Source organism: Homarus americanus, unplaced genomic scaffold (assembly GCF_018991925.1).
Source record: "Homarus americanus isolate GMGI-L3 unplaced genomic scaffold, GMGI_Hamer_2.0 scaffold41027, whole genome shotgun sequence".
Lineage (NCBI taxonomy): Eukaryota > Metazoa > Arthropoda > Malacostraca > Decapoda > Nephropidae > Homarus > Homarus americanus.
In genome coordinates, this window is record NW_024745073.1 from 1,856,354 (window position 1) to 1,873,646 (window position 17,293).

Below are 17,293 nucleotides of genomic sequence, written 5' to 3' on the forward strand. Positions count from 1 at the left end.
CAGGGTATCCTAGCTCGGCATGGTCCTGGGAAGAGTAAACACCCACACAGTAGAGGCGTTGGTGTTGGTAAAATACCCAACTTGTTGACAGACAGTAATGATCACAGCTCTCATCAGTACTACAGCCTATAGTGCATGAGACTAGTGCTGGTAGAGCCACACGACCACCCAGCTCTACACAATATTAACTTAATAAAAAGATCCCACGACCTTATTTTTTAGTTTTAAACTGTCTACTGCACAATCGCCATTACTTCAAAGCTTAATCGAAGTAAGTTGTATTTACAACTGAACTACGAAATCCAAGTGTGTAGACAATAGAGTTTTCTACACTGTTGACTCAGTCAGTGTCTCACGCTGTATAGTTCCTGCCTGTATTTGACTTCCTCAGGAAAATTCATGAACTGAAGGCAAAACACATATGAGCGAACATCTGACTTCAATATTTATGGAAGCCAAATAAAACATTGAAAGTGGCGTCCCGTAGTGAAATAAGCTGGAGGTCTAATCTTTATGAGACTTACAACAATAAAATTATCTGAGGTACGGTACATCTCATATAGCTACTTGCATTACACAAAAGTCTCACCGCCCCATCATGTGGAGTATCCTGGTTGGGCAATGAACCATCGTCTGTGTTTCGTCTCGTAACTCATTTTCCTGTTGGGTCAGGCAGGTCAGAGGGTGAGTGAAGCCAGGAGGTGTAGTGGGTATAACTAACTAGCTGACCCTTGGAGCTGGCAGCTTCATGAAGGCCAGATATGATAAGTTTCATCGGCTGTGGGGCAGTGAACTTTGCCGCCTCAGACACATCGATTAGCCCGTTCAGTGCTCTCCACCCTTCAGAGAAAACGTCCAGCACTGACAGTTAATGTTTTGTTGTTTTAAGAATATTAATATTAGTAATATTAATACTGGCAACATTTTTTAAGATTTTTGTTTTACAGCCCATCCAAATATTATGTCGCACCGTCGAAATAGGCCTGAACCTAAGGCGCACCCGGGTATAGTGATCCGTTGATACCTGACTACCATCTTGGCATTTACTCAGAGTCCTGTCAGGTTAGGTTAGGTTAGATTTAGTATTTTCGGTCACAGGAACACCAAGGCGACAGCCAAACCGTCGCATTTGCTTCTCATTGGTTAATATCTCACTTCTATGTGTAGTGATAAAAGGCTGAGATTGTCATTTTATTTTCGCAATTCAACATGCCGGGTTTACTGAGTACAGTGATGAGCTAGCCATCGATGCTTTCTATATATGTTAAGTTTATAACACTGTAATCACTTCATAGGTATACAGTAATATCAATAATTGCAGTACCCCTGTACTCTAATTGGTTACTTCCTCCTCTAAACCTCAACACTTTTGACCGCCTTGCCTGCGCAGATCAATTAAACTGTACCTGAACACGTCACATGCAACTCGTATTAGGTACTGTACTGGACTAAGAATACCGGTAAACAACTTACACTTACTATCTGTCAAGTCTGCAAGGCAGGAATCTAATAACTTCGGGGACAGTAAGCGGTACATTTTCTGTGACTACGTTTTATCCTAATTAGGGCAGCGCTGAAACTTGTAACCCAAGATGTAGTAATTGAGAATGTAGCGTCAGTAGCCTCTCTGCGGCCGCTCACGTACCCTGGCTGACACTAACAAGGCCTCCTGGTAGCCGTGACGCTCGTCAGCCACGGTGAACAATTACCCTATAATAGGCTGCGGGCCTAAACAATAATGGGATATCCTCCCTACGGAAACTGATTTGATGATCAAAATATATTGTACCAAAAGGATAATTTTTGTATGGGTTTACAGAGGTATGTGTGATAACATATATACATAAATAGGAAAAGCAAAGCAGATCTTAGTTTGGGGCAACGTGCAGCTCCTGTCAGGCGGCGTCCCCAGGGGAGGTGAGGAAGGGCCTGGCCACACACAAGCAGTCTCAATGTGTGGGTCTGCTGGCAGGGGTATTCTCTTGTGTGCTCCGCTGCTGCTATATAAGGCTAGATGAGAGGCAAACACGGCATACACACAGCTGCTATGACTCACTGGCAATACAATGCCCGGGTTGAAAGGCATTAAAAATTAAGTTCATGCATATACGCACGTTGTAAGACAACGGACCTTTCTTTACCATTGTTCTGAACTAGGCTACTCGACGTTACGCCTCACAAGTCTGTATGGTCCAGGCTGTCATAGCAACTAGTTTATGGTACTTAGTTATGAACATATATTTCTTGTATAATGAATATTTATTGTTTGGTTAATAAAAACCAAACTGCACACTAAAAGAAACACATTCCATTTGTACAATTCAGAGGAGTTTAGGTTTTTTTCAGTTCAAGACATACGTTTTACACGATGAAAACACCAATTTCATCGCCAGACAAAGATACACACGATAATTTCAACACTCCCACAGTGTCAACGCCGAGTGTCATTCCAACAGAACCCGACCTCAGGAGGTGTCCTGTAACATGTCACACCAGAGTTACGTGGTGTGTGCTGGTGGTGAGAAAGCTACTGCTGCCTCTTCTCCATATTAAAAAATAATAATTTTCCCCAAAGTACGACATCAATGAATGTCGGTAACTTATCATATGGCGCATTAAGAGCGGTACAGATACAGCATAGTGAAGACAAAGCCTTTTTATCGGTACACAATAAGACTATGTGGCTGGTACTGCACTCGACAGCCTTTATTTCTACAACTATAAAGTAAGATCCCCATTCTCATTTGGGTGGACCTGGGGCTACTCGGGTGAGATTAATAGGCAAACAACAAGCTTTGTTTCCACTCAGCCGCCACGCCCCAGTAAACATCACCTAGTTTTATTCTTAAAGATAACTGTACAGCGAAAATTATTGTTATCATAAAAAAATCAAAGGATATCTTATGGACACGTTATTATTTACTTCTAGTCCCTATGTATAATCAACACAAAGTAAAGAACACTCACCAAGTTAATCAGAACGAACATCTGAACAATAACTTCATTGTTTAGCGAGAGGAAAGAAATATAAAGAAGAATTATTTATGAGCATAAACGATATGGCTGAAAAGAACATCACAGGAATAACTGTTCATCAACATTATCATACAACGTTCAATAAAAGGAAAGTATATAACAGATTCAGTTACGAGTGTTATACTGTTAGGTGTTTCTGATGGAGCTGTGGTGAAAGAAATGGTGAGCTCGGTCAGTGAAATAAATGCTTGGCGACTTCACACTATTAATATTTCGTCGCCGTCTCGTGTCTGCTCCAGAGACCGTCGCTAAAAAGGGGACGGGCGAAGGGATCATCCCTCTAAAGGAAGTCATAATTTATGGCTTCTATTGTCAAGTGAATTTACGCGCCAATATATCCCCTTTTATTGAGTCTCTGCGTCTTCTTGGTCAAGCCTCCCAAGACTGAGACTGCAGTTAAAATCTCTATCGCTTTGTTGTGACCATAATATATAAGGTAGTTGAGAGAACAATTTACTGTATCTAAAGTATTACCAGAGTTCCAATAAAATAAACTGATATAAAAGACAGTCCAGTAAACAGAAAACGACAATATCTCAAACGTGGGAATCTTCAGGTATTATTGAATCGATTTTCCATAAGAATCTATAAGACATTTCAATAGTGATAATAACATAACCATATAACCAATCATAAGTTATATATCACCTTTTGTTCTACTGTCCTTCATAACCCACACCCTCGTCTCACCACCTCCAAGGACACGTGGTGGGCCTTGTGCTTAGTATTGTCTCTGTCGTGCGCCATTATATACGCCACTGAGGTAGGCCTATAACCCCCGTCCACCCACCCTAGGGGGTAGTTACTGGGCCCTACCGTTTATAGCTCCACCTGATGTAAATATGTCTTGTGTGAGTCTCAGTCATGATACGTGGATGAAGTTTCTCTCTTCTGTGATAGATAGATCTTTCAAGACCAATGCCACCGATTCATACGTATGTCTCATTAGGTGTTTATACTCAACAACGACTAGTTACTGGTGGGGGGGGGGGGTGTGTAGGTTATAAAGCCAAGGATAAAGCCACATACATGTCAACCTACAGTAAAAACACAAAACAAAAAACCTGCAATGCGTACCCTATGAAAGCCAGCCAGTTTAGCTTGCTGTATACGTATTGTACCGGTATTAGGACTAAATACACTCAGGCAGGTACAAGAGGGTAAGCCACGGTACACTACAGTACATTTTACATAATACGAGTGGCTTTCCGGTTGCAGGGTGACTTTCTTTTCAACCAGGCTTAATACCGCTGGCTTTTCCTAACAATGAACCCTGACACCCAGAAAGAAAATGCTCAGTGTCTGTACTGTATGTAGTCAAAACACAAAGTCTGGACAAAATTCTATAGTTACAAGAGTTAAACGTTTTTTTTATAATCACGAGGAAGAGTACAAATTACGCGTCATAAATCCATGAGACGTTGTTAAGGTTCGGGCGGGGTGCGTCGACAAGATGTTAAGACCTTGTGTTGTAGTGCAGCAGAGCCTGAAAATGAATGAGTGTGTGTGTGTGTGTGTGGGGCAGCATTATGGCGTCACGCAACTCTTCCTTCCCTCAGCCCCCACACACAACCTCTCAGGCCTGTCTCTCTGTAAACTGTGATGGAATATATACATCAAGCTTCACGTCTATGATAAGTGATCGGATTCCTCTTAGTTGAGATGCGTGACTTCCCTCTAGGATGACGGATGAGGGTAGTCTAGCTAACTCGGGGGTAAGGTATGAGGCAAGGCTTAGTGGGGCCACAGTGAAGAGGTGCTCTCTGGGTTCCGGGCATTAAAGGGGCATTTGTCTCTGTTTCACGGGGTGGGCGGAGGGCACACGACCAACACGGCATGTAAATAACAGATTTCAAAGATCTTCCCTTAATGGTCGCAGCCCTAATTACGTTCATTGAATATTATGACATAGAGCTTTGATTTTTGAGTTCTATTAACGTTCTTCAAAATACTATTTACTAGAATATAATGTACGTAGGTATCCCACAATAAACATTATATCGTGTTTACTAAAAATCCTATGAATATTCTCGGTGTTTTGGGATATAAAAAATAATTAGCTCATTACAGAAAGACTCAAAAAGTAATCACCAGATAATGGGCAGAGAATATATAATGTAAAGAGGTCAAGGAACACATCTAACTTTATGCCTTACAAGAGGAACCGTCAGTAAAACGGTTCTGAAGTAAGGGTGGGTGAGGAAGGCGGGCGGGTAGGAGGAGGTCGGGTAGGTCACCACTCTAGACACGCGACTGTACTCCCCTCCTCCAGTCTACTTAATCTCCTCTTCGATTACTATGTTAGAAATGGATTTAATCTTCCCGGGTATGTCACACTACGAGGGAAGCGAGACAAATATACAAAATAATTCTATATTCATGTTGTAGCCCAGATAGGATTTATTTATATTATTTGTGTGGAATATTTTGATGATTAAATGAGTGTTCCCACCTATCCCCCGCCCGCCCAGAAAAAGCCGAAGCAACACACACACACACACACACACACACACACACACACACACACACACACACACACACACACACACAAACTTTGACATACTTTAGTGAAATTCTTACGACGTTAACTGAAGAATTTCCCCCTTTAACTTCCACTGCCAGACACCAAGGAAGAAAATTTTTCTCTTGGGGAGCTTTAAGAAAAATCCTACTTTACTGTTCAAGCCAAAATAACGTCTGAGCTTACATAATACAAGACTTCTGGACAGACACGCCATAATTATGTAATGTTGGTTTAGGAGTGTACTGAAACTGAGATAAATTATAACATCTGCCACAAAGTTACCTCTACACGTTCGGTTATATGTGAACGTAAATTGAACTGAGAGAACAACAATCAACAGGTAAAATATGTAAATAAAACTACATTTCCAAATATATGCTAAAAATAAATTAAGTAAGTAGAATTTTTTTTTTAAGTTTAGTTGTGGATAACATAACACACTTAAGTTAACACTGGTATTCCCAAGGTGTTGAGAAAGAGGCCCCCCTGTTGACGTAATAATGTTATTACTGAGCTTCAATATCTGTGGTCTTTAAGCGGGTGAGACTAGTAATTACATAATTCCATCAACAATTACACTTTTAAAGGTTCCTGACGCCAGTACTTGGTGGTGGTGGTGGGGGTGGCGGTGGTTAGTGGTGGTGGGGGGGTGTTGGCAATATGTATTGATGGCGTCACCGCCCCCCCCCCACCCCCCCGGGTTCGCTAATCACAGTCTGGCATCACTGACTTGGCAGTCATCTCGACCTTCAGATACACTTACTGTTATCATTTTAGTAAAACGGATCCTTAACACCGAGTAACTGAAGGGTTAAGACTCCGTGCACGACAACCTCGACGTACAGTAGTCATCAGAGGTCATCCCCGTGACGTCAGCGCTCACCTGCCGTCACTACCGTCAGGTGCCTCTGGTCCTCTACTTCAGTATATCTTCGAATATCGGTCAAGTTAGGTTAATTTTGGATTACTATGAAGTTAATATGATTACAGGTTATGTGTGAGGAAAAAGGAGGGCGGGGGCAAAAGCCAAGATGACGAGGAAAGTATCGACGGAGTCCTAAACCTTACTGGGCCCCGTCGACGAAGCTGTAACCATTGCCTTATCTGTAAGTGGACCAAGGTGAAGGTTCTCAGAGGAAGAGTAACCGGGGGTTAAAAATAGATCTTCGGGTCTTATTCTTGTTAGGAGCCGTGCAAAAATATTTTGTTCAACTAAAATTCATAACAATTATCCTCAATCAAGTACTTTACCTTTGCGTGGGCGTCCCTTTGGGCGTCGCTGTTGTGGGCGTGGATCACATGATGCCGCCGGCCGCTCACGCTTCTGCCCTTTGTTTGGGGAGAAGCACACCCCCAGTAGACACCACCCCATCACGCTCAACCGTGGGCGTGTGGGCGTCAAGGGTAAGAATAATCCGCTTTCACTTTAGTAAGTCACACTGCCACTGCCTCATACTGCCTGGGTGGCGACGACCACGCTGGCATTGTCAACAGGTGTTGTTGTCCCCCACAGCTGTTGCACTAAATACCACTTATCTCCCAAATCAGCTCCCAGCACCAGTATCTCGGCGATTTCCCCGATTTTGTCTATTTTAGAAGACTGGTATAGTTCTTTTAATAATTAAAAATTAACAATATGACTGAAACACTGCTTAAAATCTTTATTTCACACGATATGGTCCCTCTGCCTACCGTCGTCATAGGCTGTAGTGTTCTTCAACTTGGGTTTAACACCCCGGCACCTGCTTCAGCACGCCAGGTCTTGCTGCCAAGACAAGGTGCTTTGAACCTCACCGCATCACCACCGAATGTAAACAAGTGAAACTGACACTATAGACGGCCAATTGTAAATTCTCAAGTTGACTCATTTTCATTAGATCAAATTAAGTTCCATGCGTAAGAGATCATCTTAAAGCTTGGGTGGAGGAACGAGAGGCCCTTACGAGTGAGAAAACAGGAGAACCATTATCACGGGGCACCCAGACACCATGAGAGTTTTGCGACGCTATGTCACTGCTGCTGCTCCTACGTTAAATACTAACATGGTATTCCTCCTCCTGCCGTGAATCACATGACTAACGACGCCTGATAAACCACATGCCATGAATATTATTATGTGCGGTAACCATTAAAAAAATCCTTCTCACTCACCATTCCATTATAACTACAATATTATATTTTAAATGTTTATAAAATATATACAGTATATGTAGTACCTCATATGTCATAATGTCAACAGGTAAACGATTAAACACTGCACTTATATAATAGCTCACTGCCCAGACCGCCCTAGAGGAGTCCTGCCGTCAGCCAACACAAACAGCGTAAAACAAATCCCTATTGTAAGCGAGTATATATACATTATTCACGTCTGCAGGAGGGGGGTGAGTGGCGGTGGTGTGGTGGGTGGTGGTGGGTGGTGGGTGATGGTGGTAGGTGGCGTTGGTGTGGTGGGTGATGGTGGTGGTGGTGTGGTGGGTGGTGGTGGGTGTGGGTGATGGTGGTAGGTGGCGTGGTGTGGTGGGTGATGGTGGTGGTGTGGTGGTGTGGTGAGTGATGGTGGGTGGTGTGGGTGATGTGTGGTGGTGGTGGTGGTGTGGTGATGGTGGTGGTGTATGGTGGGTGTGTGGTGGGTGATGGGGTGGTGTGGTGGGTGATGGTGGTGGTGGGGTGGCGGTGGTGGGTGGTGGGTGATGGTGGTGGTGGGTGGCGGTGGGTGGTGTGGTGGGTGATGGTGGTAGGTGGGTGTGGTGTGGTGGGTGATGGTGGTGGTGTGGTGGGTGATGGTGGTGGTGGGTGATGTGGTGTGGTGATGGTGGTGGTGGGGGTGTGGTGGGTGATGGTGGGTGGTGTGGTGGGTGATGGTGGTGGTGGGTGGCGGTGGTGTGGTGGGTGGTGGTGGGTGGTGTGGTGGGTGATGGTGGTAGGTGGCGTTGGTGTTTGGTGATGATGGTGGTTGGTGATAATGGGTGGTAGCGATGGGTGGTGCAGATACCGCCAGTGGCAGTGTAGTAGCCTTACTTCATCATGCATGACAGGACACCCAAGGGACTGTTTTCTGGTTCACATACACAGTAACTCGTAAGGTTTCAATGAATAATATATTGCTCGCAGCCTTGGGTAAATGTCATCTCGGAAAGGTGAAATACAAACACAAAAAGAACCGACTGGGTCAATAATCGGTGGTAGCAATAATATGACCATCAAGATCAACAGGTGTACAAGACTTATTGGTCCACGGGGTCCTCCTGAAATACGAAAACGAACTATACCACGAAAGCCTCGATTAACATTAATTTTCACGATGGGCACATTTCTTATTATTTTTTTTATAGTTTATGTATTTTATGATTCAAATTAAAGTCTTCTATGTTCGTTGTGAAATGTATAAGCAATATTTAAAGCATTAATCCTTGAACAATTTTATAGTTTACTTTCGCATTTCAGGACCACACTATACGTCACCTTAATTGACCAGGTAAGACCGTCTATATTTACCCTCCCTTCGATTAATATATAAAATCTACTCATTGATGTCTTTCATATTACCATTAATTCAATATAACTTACTTGATACCTTCCTCACCGAGAAATACGACATTTTCAGTCAATTCTTCTTATCTGTATCTTATGAATTATTGAAAATACGTCGGCGAGGTTTCGATATACAGTATACCCTTCGCCTAACAACGGCGTATGTTCGGTACCATAAAAAACCTAATCAAGTAATTAAGCACAATTATGGAATGCTTCAGTAAATGAACAGTTATTAACATTCCCTGGGGGCCACTTGTGACTCAGAGACGAATAACGTCACTCAGTTAACATGTACTAACACTGGTAAATTAAGTTTCAAAATAATATAGAAATATCAACATTCTTCAATGGTAATGTTCCTAATAATACACAGACAGCCATCCACAGTTTTTATAATTCCAAATTCCTTATAACTTGAAATGTTTTGTATTACAAGAGTAAGCCAGTCAGAAAACGCACCAGCACCAGCGTCACACCTTTACCTAGCTCGTCCAGCCCCAGAGGGTAACTAACAACACGACACGTCTCGTCTTGGTGGGACTCCTCTCAGCACACGCGGGTCTGACGCGATCCACCACAGTTACCAATGTTCACGTTCATCTTAAAGGTATTTATTACATATATGGTGGATTTCTCTTTGTCGGATTATGCTTGAGGGACATATTAAATTAAACCTGAATAAATGAGGTTCATAAAATATATATTACCTATGAATTTTCAAAGAGAGACGCCCGTACGGCATGCCCCAAAAGTTGGCAACAATTATAGTGGTGCCCCGCTGCCATACACTGTAAACGTATCGTACAGAGACTGGGAGTATCCACGATGTAAAATGGCACTGTACATGGTAATTACTGGTGCATTTGACAACAGCAGCTACTGGATGACTTAAACATCTTTAAATTCCAAGAAAGAAGACAAAGGTTTTCATATTCCCGTACAATATATAATTGTGGCTCTTCTCATACACTTCATTACATTAGACTATACCACTGCGGTACTTTATATAAAACTTGATACGGAAATACACTATGTATACAATAACATTACTGGTTAATTGCGCGTGGTATTCGAGTTCCATGTCTTCAGATGGCATTGGTCAAGGTGGAATCTTCACACTGTGTGTATATATATATATATATATATATATATATATATATATATATATATATATATATATATATATATATATATATATATATATATATATTTCAAACTAATAAATTCATTGTGAAGTAGAGATAAATGTAGCCGTTGTCATGTCAAAGTTATGCTGGTGACAGTGTTGACCACCTCGCCTGGTCGTGGCTCATACCAGCTGATTGACACTTGTGAGGCATTTGTGGCTGAACATGTCAATACACAACGCAAGATTATCCCACCACGAACTCCAGTGTTAACTTTAATCTCCGGATTTGTCGCAATAATATCCCATGGCTGTCTCGCATGCCTTCCTAGTCTTTAATTCTCACTGTAATTATAATTATACAGATATGAAGCGGTTATTATCAGGAGAGAAGATGCTGTCAAACACTCCGAAAAACGCTTGTGTCATTATCCTCACAAGGACCACTTGTGAATTTTTATGATGTTGTAAGACACTTAAACTAAGGACTTAGCTTCTTGCGAGTGGGTTTGGTTATGTGGGCACTGGGGTCGCCAGTTGAACTGTTTAACAGTCATTGTCTGGGGCTACAGTTACACTGTTTAACAGTCAGTGTCTGCTGCTTCAAGACTTGAATGTAGGAATTTTAAATAATGACTTTAATAAGCTGAGGTTTGAGTAGAGGAATATTCAAGGCTGACTCCTGATGTTCACCTTATGGCTTGTTACGTGTTGTATACCTGTTGTCTACACTACAAGTAAAGGTTTACAACAGGAAGATCTCTTGCTACCATTAGGAGATAATCGTCCAGTAATTAACATCACCTGTGTCAGTCATTATTACTGGCTGCTCTGTTGTCCACCACCACTCACATGATCCTCACAACCTGGGCTAAATGCCATAAGATTTACCTCATAACATGATCAGTGTGGAGATGAAGGTCAAATACCTCGAGAGTAACGAAGCCATGAGTTGAAAATTTAACAGCATCAAGGAATTACCCTCTCAACACATGGTCTGCTTCTGAACAATTTTGTTTTTAAGAACGCGACTGTGTGCTGTACAAGATGTTACTCATGTAGGAGGAGAACATCTATAGTTTTTGTTTGATTGTCTGTTTGTTTGTTGTGATTATTTAAAATGAATAAAAAATTAATATAATTAGTAATGTATGTTTTTTATTAGATTTCAGTGTCTGTTTCATTTATTATTATTATTATTATTATTATTATTATTATTATTAGTAGTAGTAGTAGTAGTAGTAGTAGTAGTAGTAGTAGTAGTAATAGTAGTAGTGCGTACATATGATAAAAAATCTAGTAATTCGTGAAAACAATAATGTACCCGAATCTAGTACGAATATTTACCTACGCCCGCCACCACCTGTTTCTTTACTAACGTGTAAGTTTAAAAGTGACAACAGTATACAACAAAATAAAAAAGTGAACAAAGCAAAAACAATGTTCATTAGTACACAAAGATAAGGTGGAAAATGATCAATGATGTAGAGACGCTGGGCCTGTCATTCAACGGGCTTTTGATAATACGTGTAAAAGTACTTCAAGGTGGGTTTACTTTTAACCTACATACCGCAGTTCTTCCCGCTCCCACTTACTAAATGCTTGTGTTGTTTGTAAGTAAAGATGTGTGTCCGTATGTTTGTGTGTGTGTCTCGCCTGTGTCTGCAACGCCACCTGACGACGTGTACTGCATTAAGGCCCGTCACCCCTTTATGGCCACCCGCCAGAGACAACAGAGGTGTCACCAACCCCCCGTCGGCCATCTCCCGGTGTTTAATGACGCTCGCTTGCTGTTAGTAAATATACCGATCTGTCACTACCTTTTTTTCCCCCTTGCCCCGACAGACTCACTTTTGATCGTCAATTAACCGAGCGAGACATAGTACGGTGGTGATTCATGCAGTCTTATTATAAACCTGAGTAACCTAGTTGTTGTCATTGTTTTTAATTCTCTCAGATGGTAAGATTATTTACACCACATTTTTTTTTCAGCTCTTAAGAGTTCTGAACACTTACGACTAACAGCACACACATATCGGTTATCAATCTGCCAAAAGTACGATGTTGTTTGTGCCTCCACTAACAGCCATGACCCTACTAACAACACAGCCAGCATCGTAGCCTAACCTACTTCTTGGCAGGCAAGGTCTTTCCCACCACAACAAAAGACTCGCCTATTGGTCCTCAAAAGGAGGTATGGCTGTGGTTAGCTGTTTGTTTCTTAATTGCCAGTGTTATTTGTTCCATTGCGTCCACTTATTATCAGTAAACACGAAGACTAAAATAATAAAGAGTTCCCTTGTCATCGCCAAGAACAGCAGCTATTCATAAGTACTACAATTCACCTCTTTAACTCATTGACTCACTAATTTCCTGGCATTATCTATTCACTTGAACTTACCACACGCGCATTTATTTTACCCATAAAGAGATTTAACGCCACGAAGTATGATGCCTTAATGACGAGCAACATAAACAGTAGAGTACAGTGCATGACCTCATCACATTACAGCAACAACAAGCGTCACAAGTGATATGTGTTCCCCGTCACTGGTGGACACCTTGAAAAGTGGGGAACGCGGGAAAGGAAACTTAATCTCATAATGCAAACACAGAGGAGTCTGACCTTAACCTGCATGTGTGTGTGTGTGCGTGTGTTTGTGTGCGTGCGTGTCTTATTCCCTTTACACACACACACACACACACACACACACACACACACACACACACACACACACACACACACAAAGGGGAAAAAAAGGATCTCATAATATAATTAACAACAACATGCATCTCCCGCAATGGTATACTCGTATGTTCAGACACACCCAAGAGCCAGTATACACTAAGTACCCGTCAAGAGTGAGTTCAAGACCTTAGGAACCCTCCAGCTGTTATTATATCATTTGTGTTGAGTTTAAGAGCTACTCATATAGTGTGAGTACTAATGAACACAACTATTGTTTACTGTTACATGTATTAACTAACAAGAATATTATTAATTTGTAAGGTTTTCCGCCTTAAGTATTTTTTTTAACTAACTTACATAATAAGAATCCACATACAGACACACACAGGCTTCTGGCAATAATAGTTGGTATTTATGCACTGCCATAACCCAGACATTATTCTTTTAAATAAAATAATATAAAAAGTAATCAACTGTGGGTTCTACATATCATCAGCATTTATATAAACTACCTGAACTTGCAACCTAAAAAGATATGGTCAGCCACACCTGCAATATACTGCAGTGACAAATGAGATTCAAATATTTACCTGAATTATCCTCATCAGAAAAGTAAAAGAAAACGAAGCAGTTCCATTAGAGAACGAGCGAGCAGTTTGGACCGTAAACTACAGAAAATTGAGGACTCATATGAAGGACAATCCTAATGACCGTGTAACTTTAATTATATTCACAGATTTGAAAGAATACGAGAAATATATGACACGAAAGGATAAAAATATATATGGTTACAGAAAGAGAAATTAAATTACCAGTTCTGTACTTACTATATTCTTAATCCACACAGTTCAGTAGGTGACGCTGTGCTACACATCGTCTGGCTTACCTGCGGGTGAAAAATATCTATATCAGTTAAATTGGTTTATTAACACGATGAAGAAAATTAATAGATAAAGAATTGTGCCCAAATTATTAAAAAAATAAAGTGAAAAACAATCATTAAACCTCACTAAAGAAACTGGTATTAAATCTTCATTGCATATACTTGTAACACTAACAACTAGATAAAAATGTATTCTATAATAATCAACAAGAAGTGGAACCATATAGATTTATTTAAGAGCAAAATTATCATAAGAAATTTCATAAAGTTTAATGTATTTTAATAGTTTATGACGTGTCTTCAAAATACAAAGTATCAACAAAAGGTTTAAAGTCACAATACTCTCAAACAAAGTCCAGGCACAATAAGTTGACAATACCAAGGATGTCTCACATTGTTGCCACCACATCAACATTACCAGCTGGCCACAGTTACCACATCCGGTAGTAAACACTCATAGATGGCATTCCTTTGCTAACGCAAAAACCCACATTACTCACGGCAAAACACTGTGCTCTTAAAACATTCTTCTGTGAACTAACTCTGGCTAAATTAAGAATAAACGAGGTAAGTAAATATAACACGGAGCAAAATAATGTTTAGGTTACAGGGTATGAGAGTTTCCTTACTATAGACCGTGTTAACCTTACAGCACACTCTGGGACTGGTCAAGTGTCAACACGTCCGAGGTCACCACTTCATTATTAACTAAATACATTCACTACTAAATTAACATTGATTCTCATTAACTTAGTAGCATTAAGCGTTATGATTTATGAGACGATTGAGCACACCTCAGGGCGAAACAGATGTTCATAATGTTCTACAGAGTTCCACTGGTGTTACTTCCTAGCCACCCACAAGATGTCAACATTGTGGTCGCCAGGCACTTCCCCGTGGCATTCTGAGTGACACGTGGCACTCCTAGGCCACTCTTCTTGTTCTAAACAGCCCCCCCCCATCTCCCACCACCTCCACCACTACCCTTGACTCCTCCCTAACACCCCGCGCCCCACCACCGCCCCAACATGTTTCCTGCCCCCCTCCCTGCCTCCACCACCACCTTACTTCTTCCCAGTACGTCTCCTGCCTCTACACCACCTTCTCTTCCTTTATCATCCACCACCACCCAACACTTTTCCTCATGCCGTCCTCTCTTTCCCTACAGCTCACCACAAATCCATGTCTTCCAAACACATCCCCTCCTCGTCCTCGGAGCATGGGTGTGTGGTGAGTAGGGAGGACTCATCGTCTACACATTGCCTGCCTGCGGGACCACTTCCGGTACCAGGTGTTCCCGTCTGGCACTCTATCCTCCCCCCCCCCCCCCCCCCCACCCCTTCATACTTATAGTACTTCCTCACAGAAACTCCAATTTCAAAACGTTTACCTCAACCTCACCACAACCACAATGTCTCATCACCCTCACCTACCACCCCTCACACTTATGTCTCCCCCTCACTCAGGCGCACACACACACACGCACACCTTCTCACAGCACCCTGGGTAGTGTTTGGCTCTCTGTAAAACCTGTGAGGCGGAAAAGTGACAGCTCACGTCATGTTACTGTCTCTCTGTATGTCTTTCTGCCGGTAGCATCTTATTGATATGATAACTCCCTCGTGACTAATCAGATTTTCATAGTCACTGGTATGTAGTAGGAACGTTGTTACAGTATCTTGGATGGAATTGAATATCAGAGCTGAGAGATCTTGTTTGACCCCTGGGACGAGTCACTCATTAAAGTTTCATAATCGAGTCGGAATTCATTATTTAGACTACAGTGAGGAGTATTTAGGTGATGAACAATGTGTCTGTAATAATCTTATGAACAAAATTCCTCATATACAAAACTATGAGTTCTCAGAGTCCGCCGGGCTAAACTTGAATGCAGCAGCTGGTGTTGAAATTGTCAGGTGGGAGCAATACTCACTAGTCGCTAATATAACTTTACCCCCTTCCCTCCCCTCACCCTCTCCTCTCCTCCTCCCCTCCCCTTCCCTCTCCCCCTCATTGGTATGTGCGGAAACAGTGAATTCTTACAGGCATACCTTGACTGGCCAATCGTGTTACAGTAAGATGGCATAAATAGGCTCCCCCTTCTCTCTCTCTTGCCCTCCCCCCTCATAAATCCCCCTCTTTCTCCCCTGGCTTCCCCCCATCATAGGCTCCCCCTTCTCTCTCCCTGCTTTTCCCCATCATAAGTTCCTCCTCTCTCTCTCTCCTCCCCTGCCCTACCTCCTCCCTATTTAGCACGAGGTCTGATATATGTCATCACCCCTATTTTGCTTTCCTTTCTATCCTACTTTTCCTTCTCCCCCTGCCCCTCTTCCTTCATCACCATAACTACCTCTTCGGCAGGAGGAGAGGCTGGTGTTGTGGTGGTGGGTGCTGAATATTTGCCTTTTCTTCATCTCTTTTTTATTTTATATTTTCTCTTCATTCTTTTTCCTCATCCTTCTTATTCACCTTTTCATCAGGAGTTGTGATGACGTTTGGTTATGACATACAGTACACAGTGACAGTCAGTGTTATCCTTGTCTCTTCTTGTTCGCTTACTCTTCTTCTTTCTCTTCTCCCTACCCCTGTTCCTGTTTCCCTTCTCCCTGCTCCTCTTCATCTTCATCCTCCTGTTTCTCTACCTACTCCTGTTCTTCTTCCTGCCCCTCTTCCTCCTGATCTTGTTCCCATTTTCCCTGCTCTTCCTCTTCTTTCTTCTCCCCTTCCTGTTCCTCTTCTTCCTGCTCCTCTTCATCTTATTTTCCTTCCTATTTCTGCTCCTCTTCCTCTTCTCCTACCTCCTCTTCTTCCTGCTTCTCTTCCTTCACCCTAAATATCTTTCCGGAATGAAGAGTCGTGTTGTGGTGGTGGTCGTGACAGACACAGCCATACGCATCACCAACAGTACAATGGTTTATGTTGAGGGTCAGCCTGGTCTTCTCTTCCTCCTACCCCTCTTCTTCCTTTCTTTCATCACCTTTCACACCTACACAATAAGGGGAGATGGAGGAGGAAGAAGAGGAGAGGGAAGTGGAGGCGAAGAAGGAAAAAAGAAGTAGAAGAGGAGGATGAGAATGGAGTGTAAGAGGAAGAGGAGGAAGAAGGAGAGGAAGAAGTAGTAGAATAAGAAGAGGAGGAGGAGAAAGAGGCGACCAAGAACGATCACACTGATGACGGTACCATCAGTCACTTGGGTTGCTCACAGTAAACCGGCCTCTCAAAATAACAAACATTTATCGTTTTTTTCTTCTTAACTGGAAAAAAAAATAACTAAAACATATTACAACCACTTCTGAACCTTATTAAGTCAATATTGTTTCATTAACGATAATATTACTCAACACGTATACACTTAGCACTTTATTACTAACACGTTATCATTAAATATTAAGTGTCCATTAGATACAAGATTACTTTTTTTTATGTCTTTACTCTCAGTCGTAAAATATGTCCTCGAGACCTAAGTCACTGCTTATAATAATCATCAAAAACACCATA

The 17,293-nt window shown here is 41.9% G+C and overlaps 1 protein-coding gene across 4 annotated transcripts in view; it reads right to left on the reverse strand.

Annotated features, from left to right (window-relative positions):
* Positions 1–17,293, reverse strand: part of LOC121878364 (glutamate receptor-interacting protein 2-like) — a 169,453-nt gene that overhangs the window by 120,612 nt on the left and 31,548 nt on the right. For 2 of the 4 annotated variants that reach the window (XM_042384556.1, XM_042384554.1), the window contains exons 1-2: positions 9,557–9,591; positions 6,812–7,171 (exon numbers count right to left, since the gene is read on the reverse strand). The exons of 1 other annotated variant lie outside the window; for it this stretch is intronic. In XM_042384556.1, the coding sequence (XP_042240490.1) occupies positions 6,812–6,932 (121 nt within the window). In that variant the 5' untranslated portion in view covers positions 6,933–7,171; positions 9,557–9,591. Of the gene's footprint in view, positions 1–6,811; positions 7,172–9,556; positions 9,595–17,293 lie in introns of those variants that run through there. One more of the 4 variants, XM_042384555.1, reaches the window with a different exon arrangement.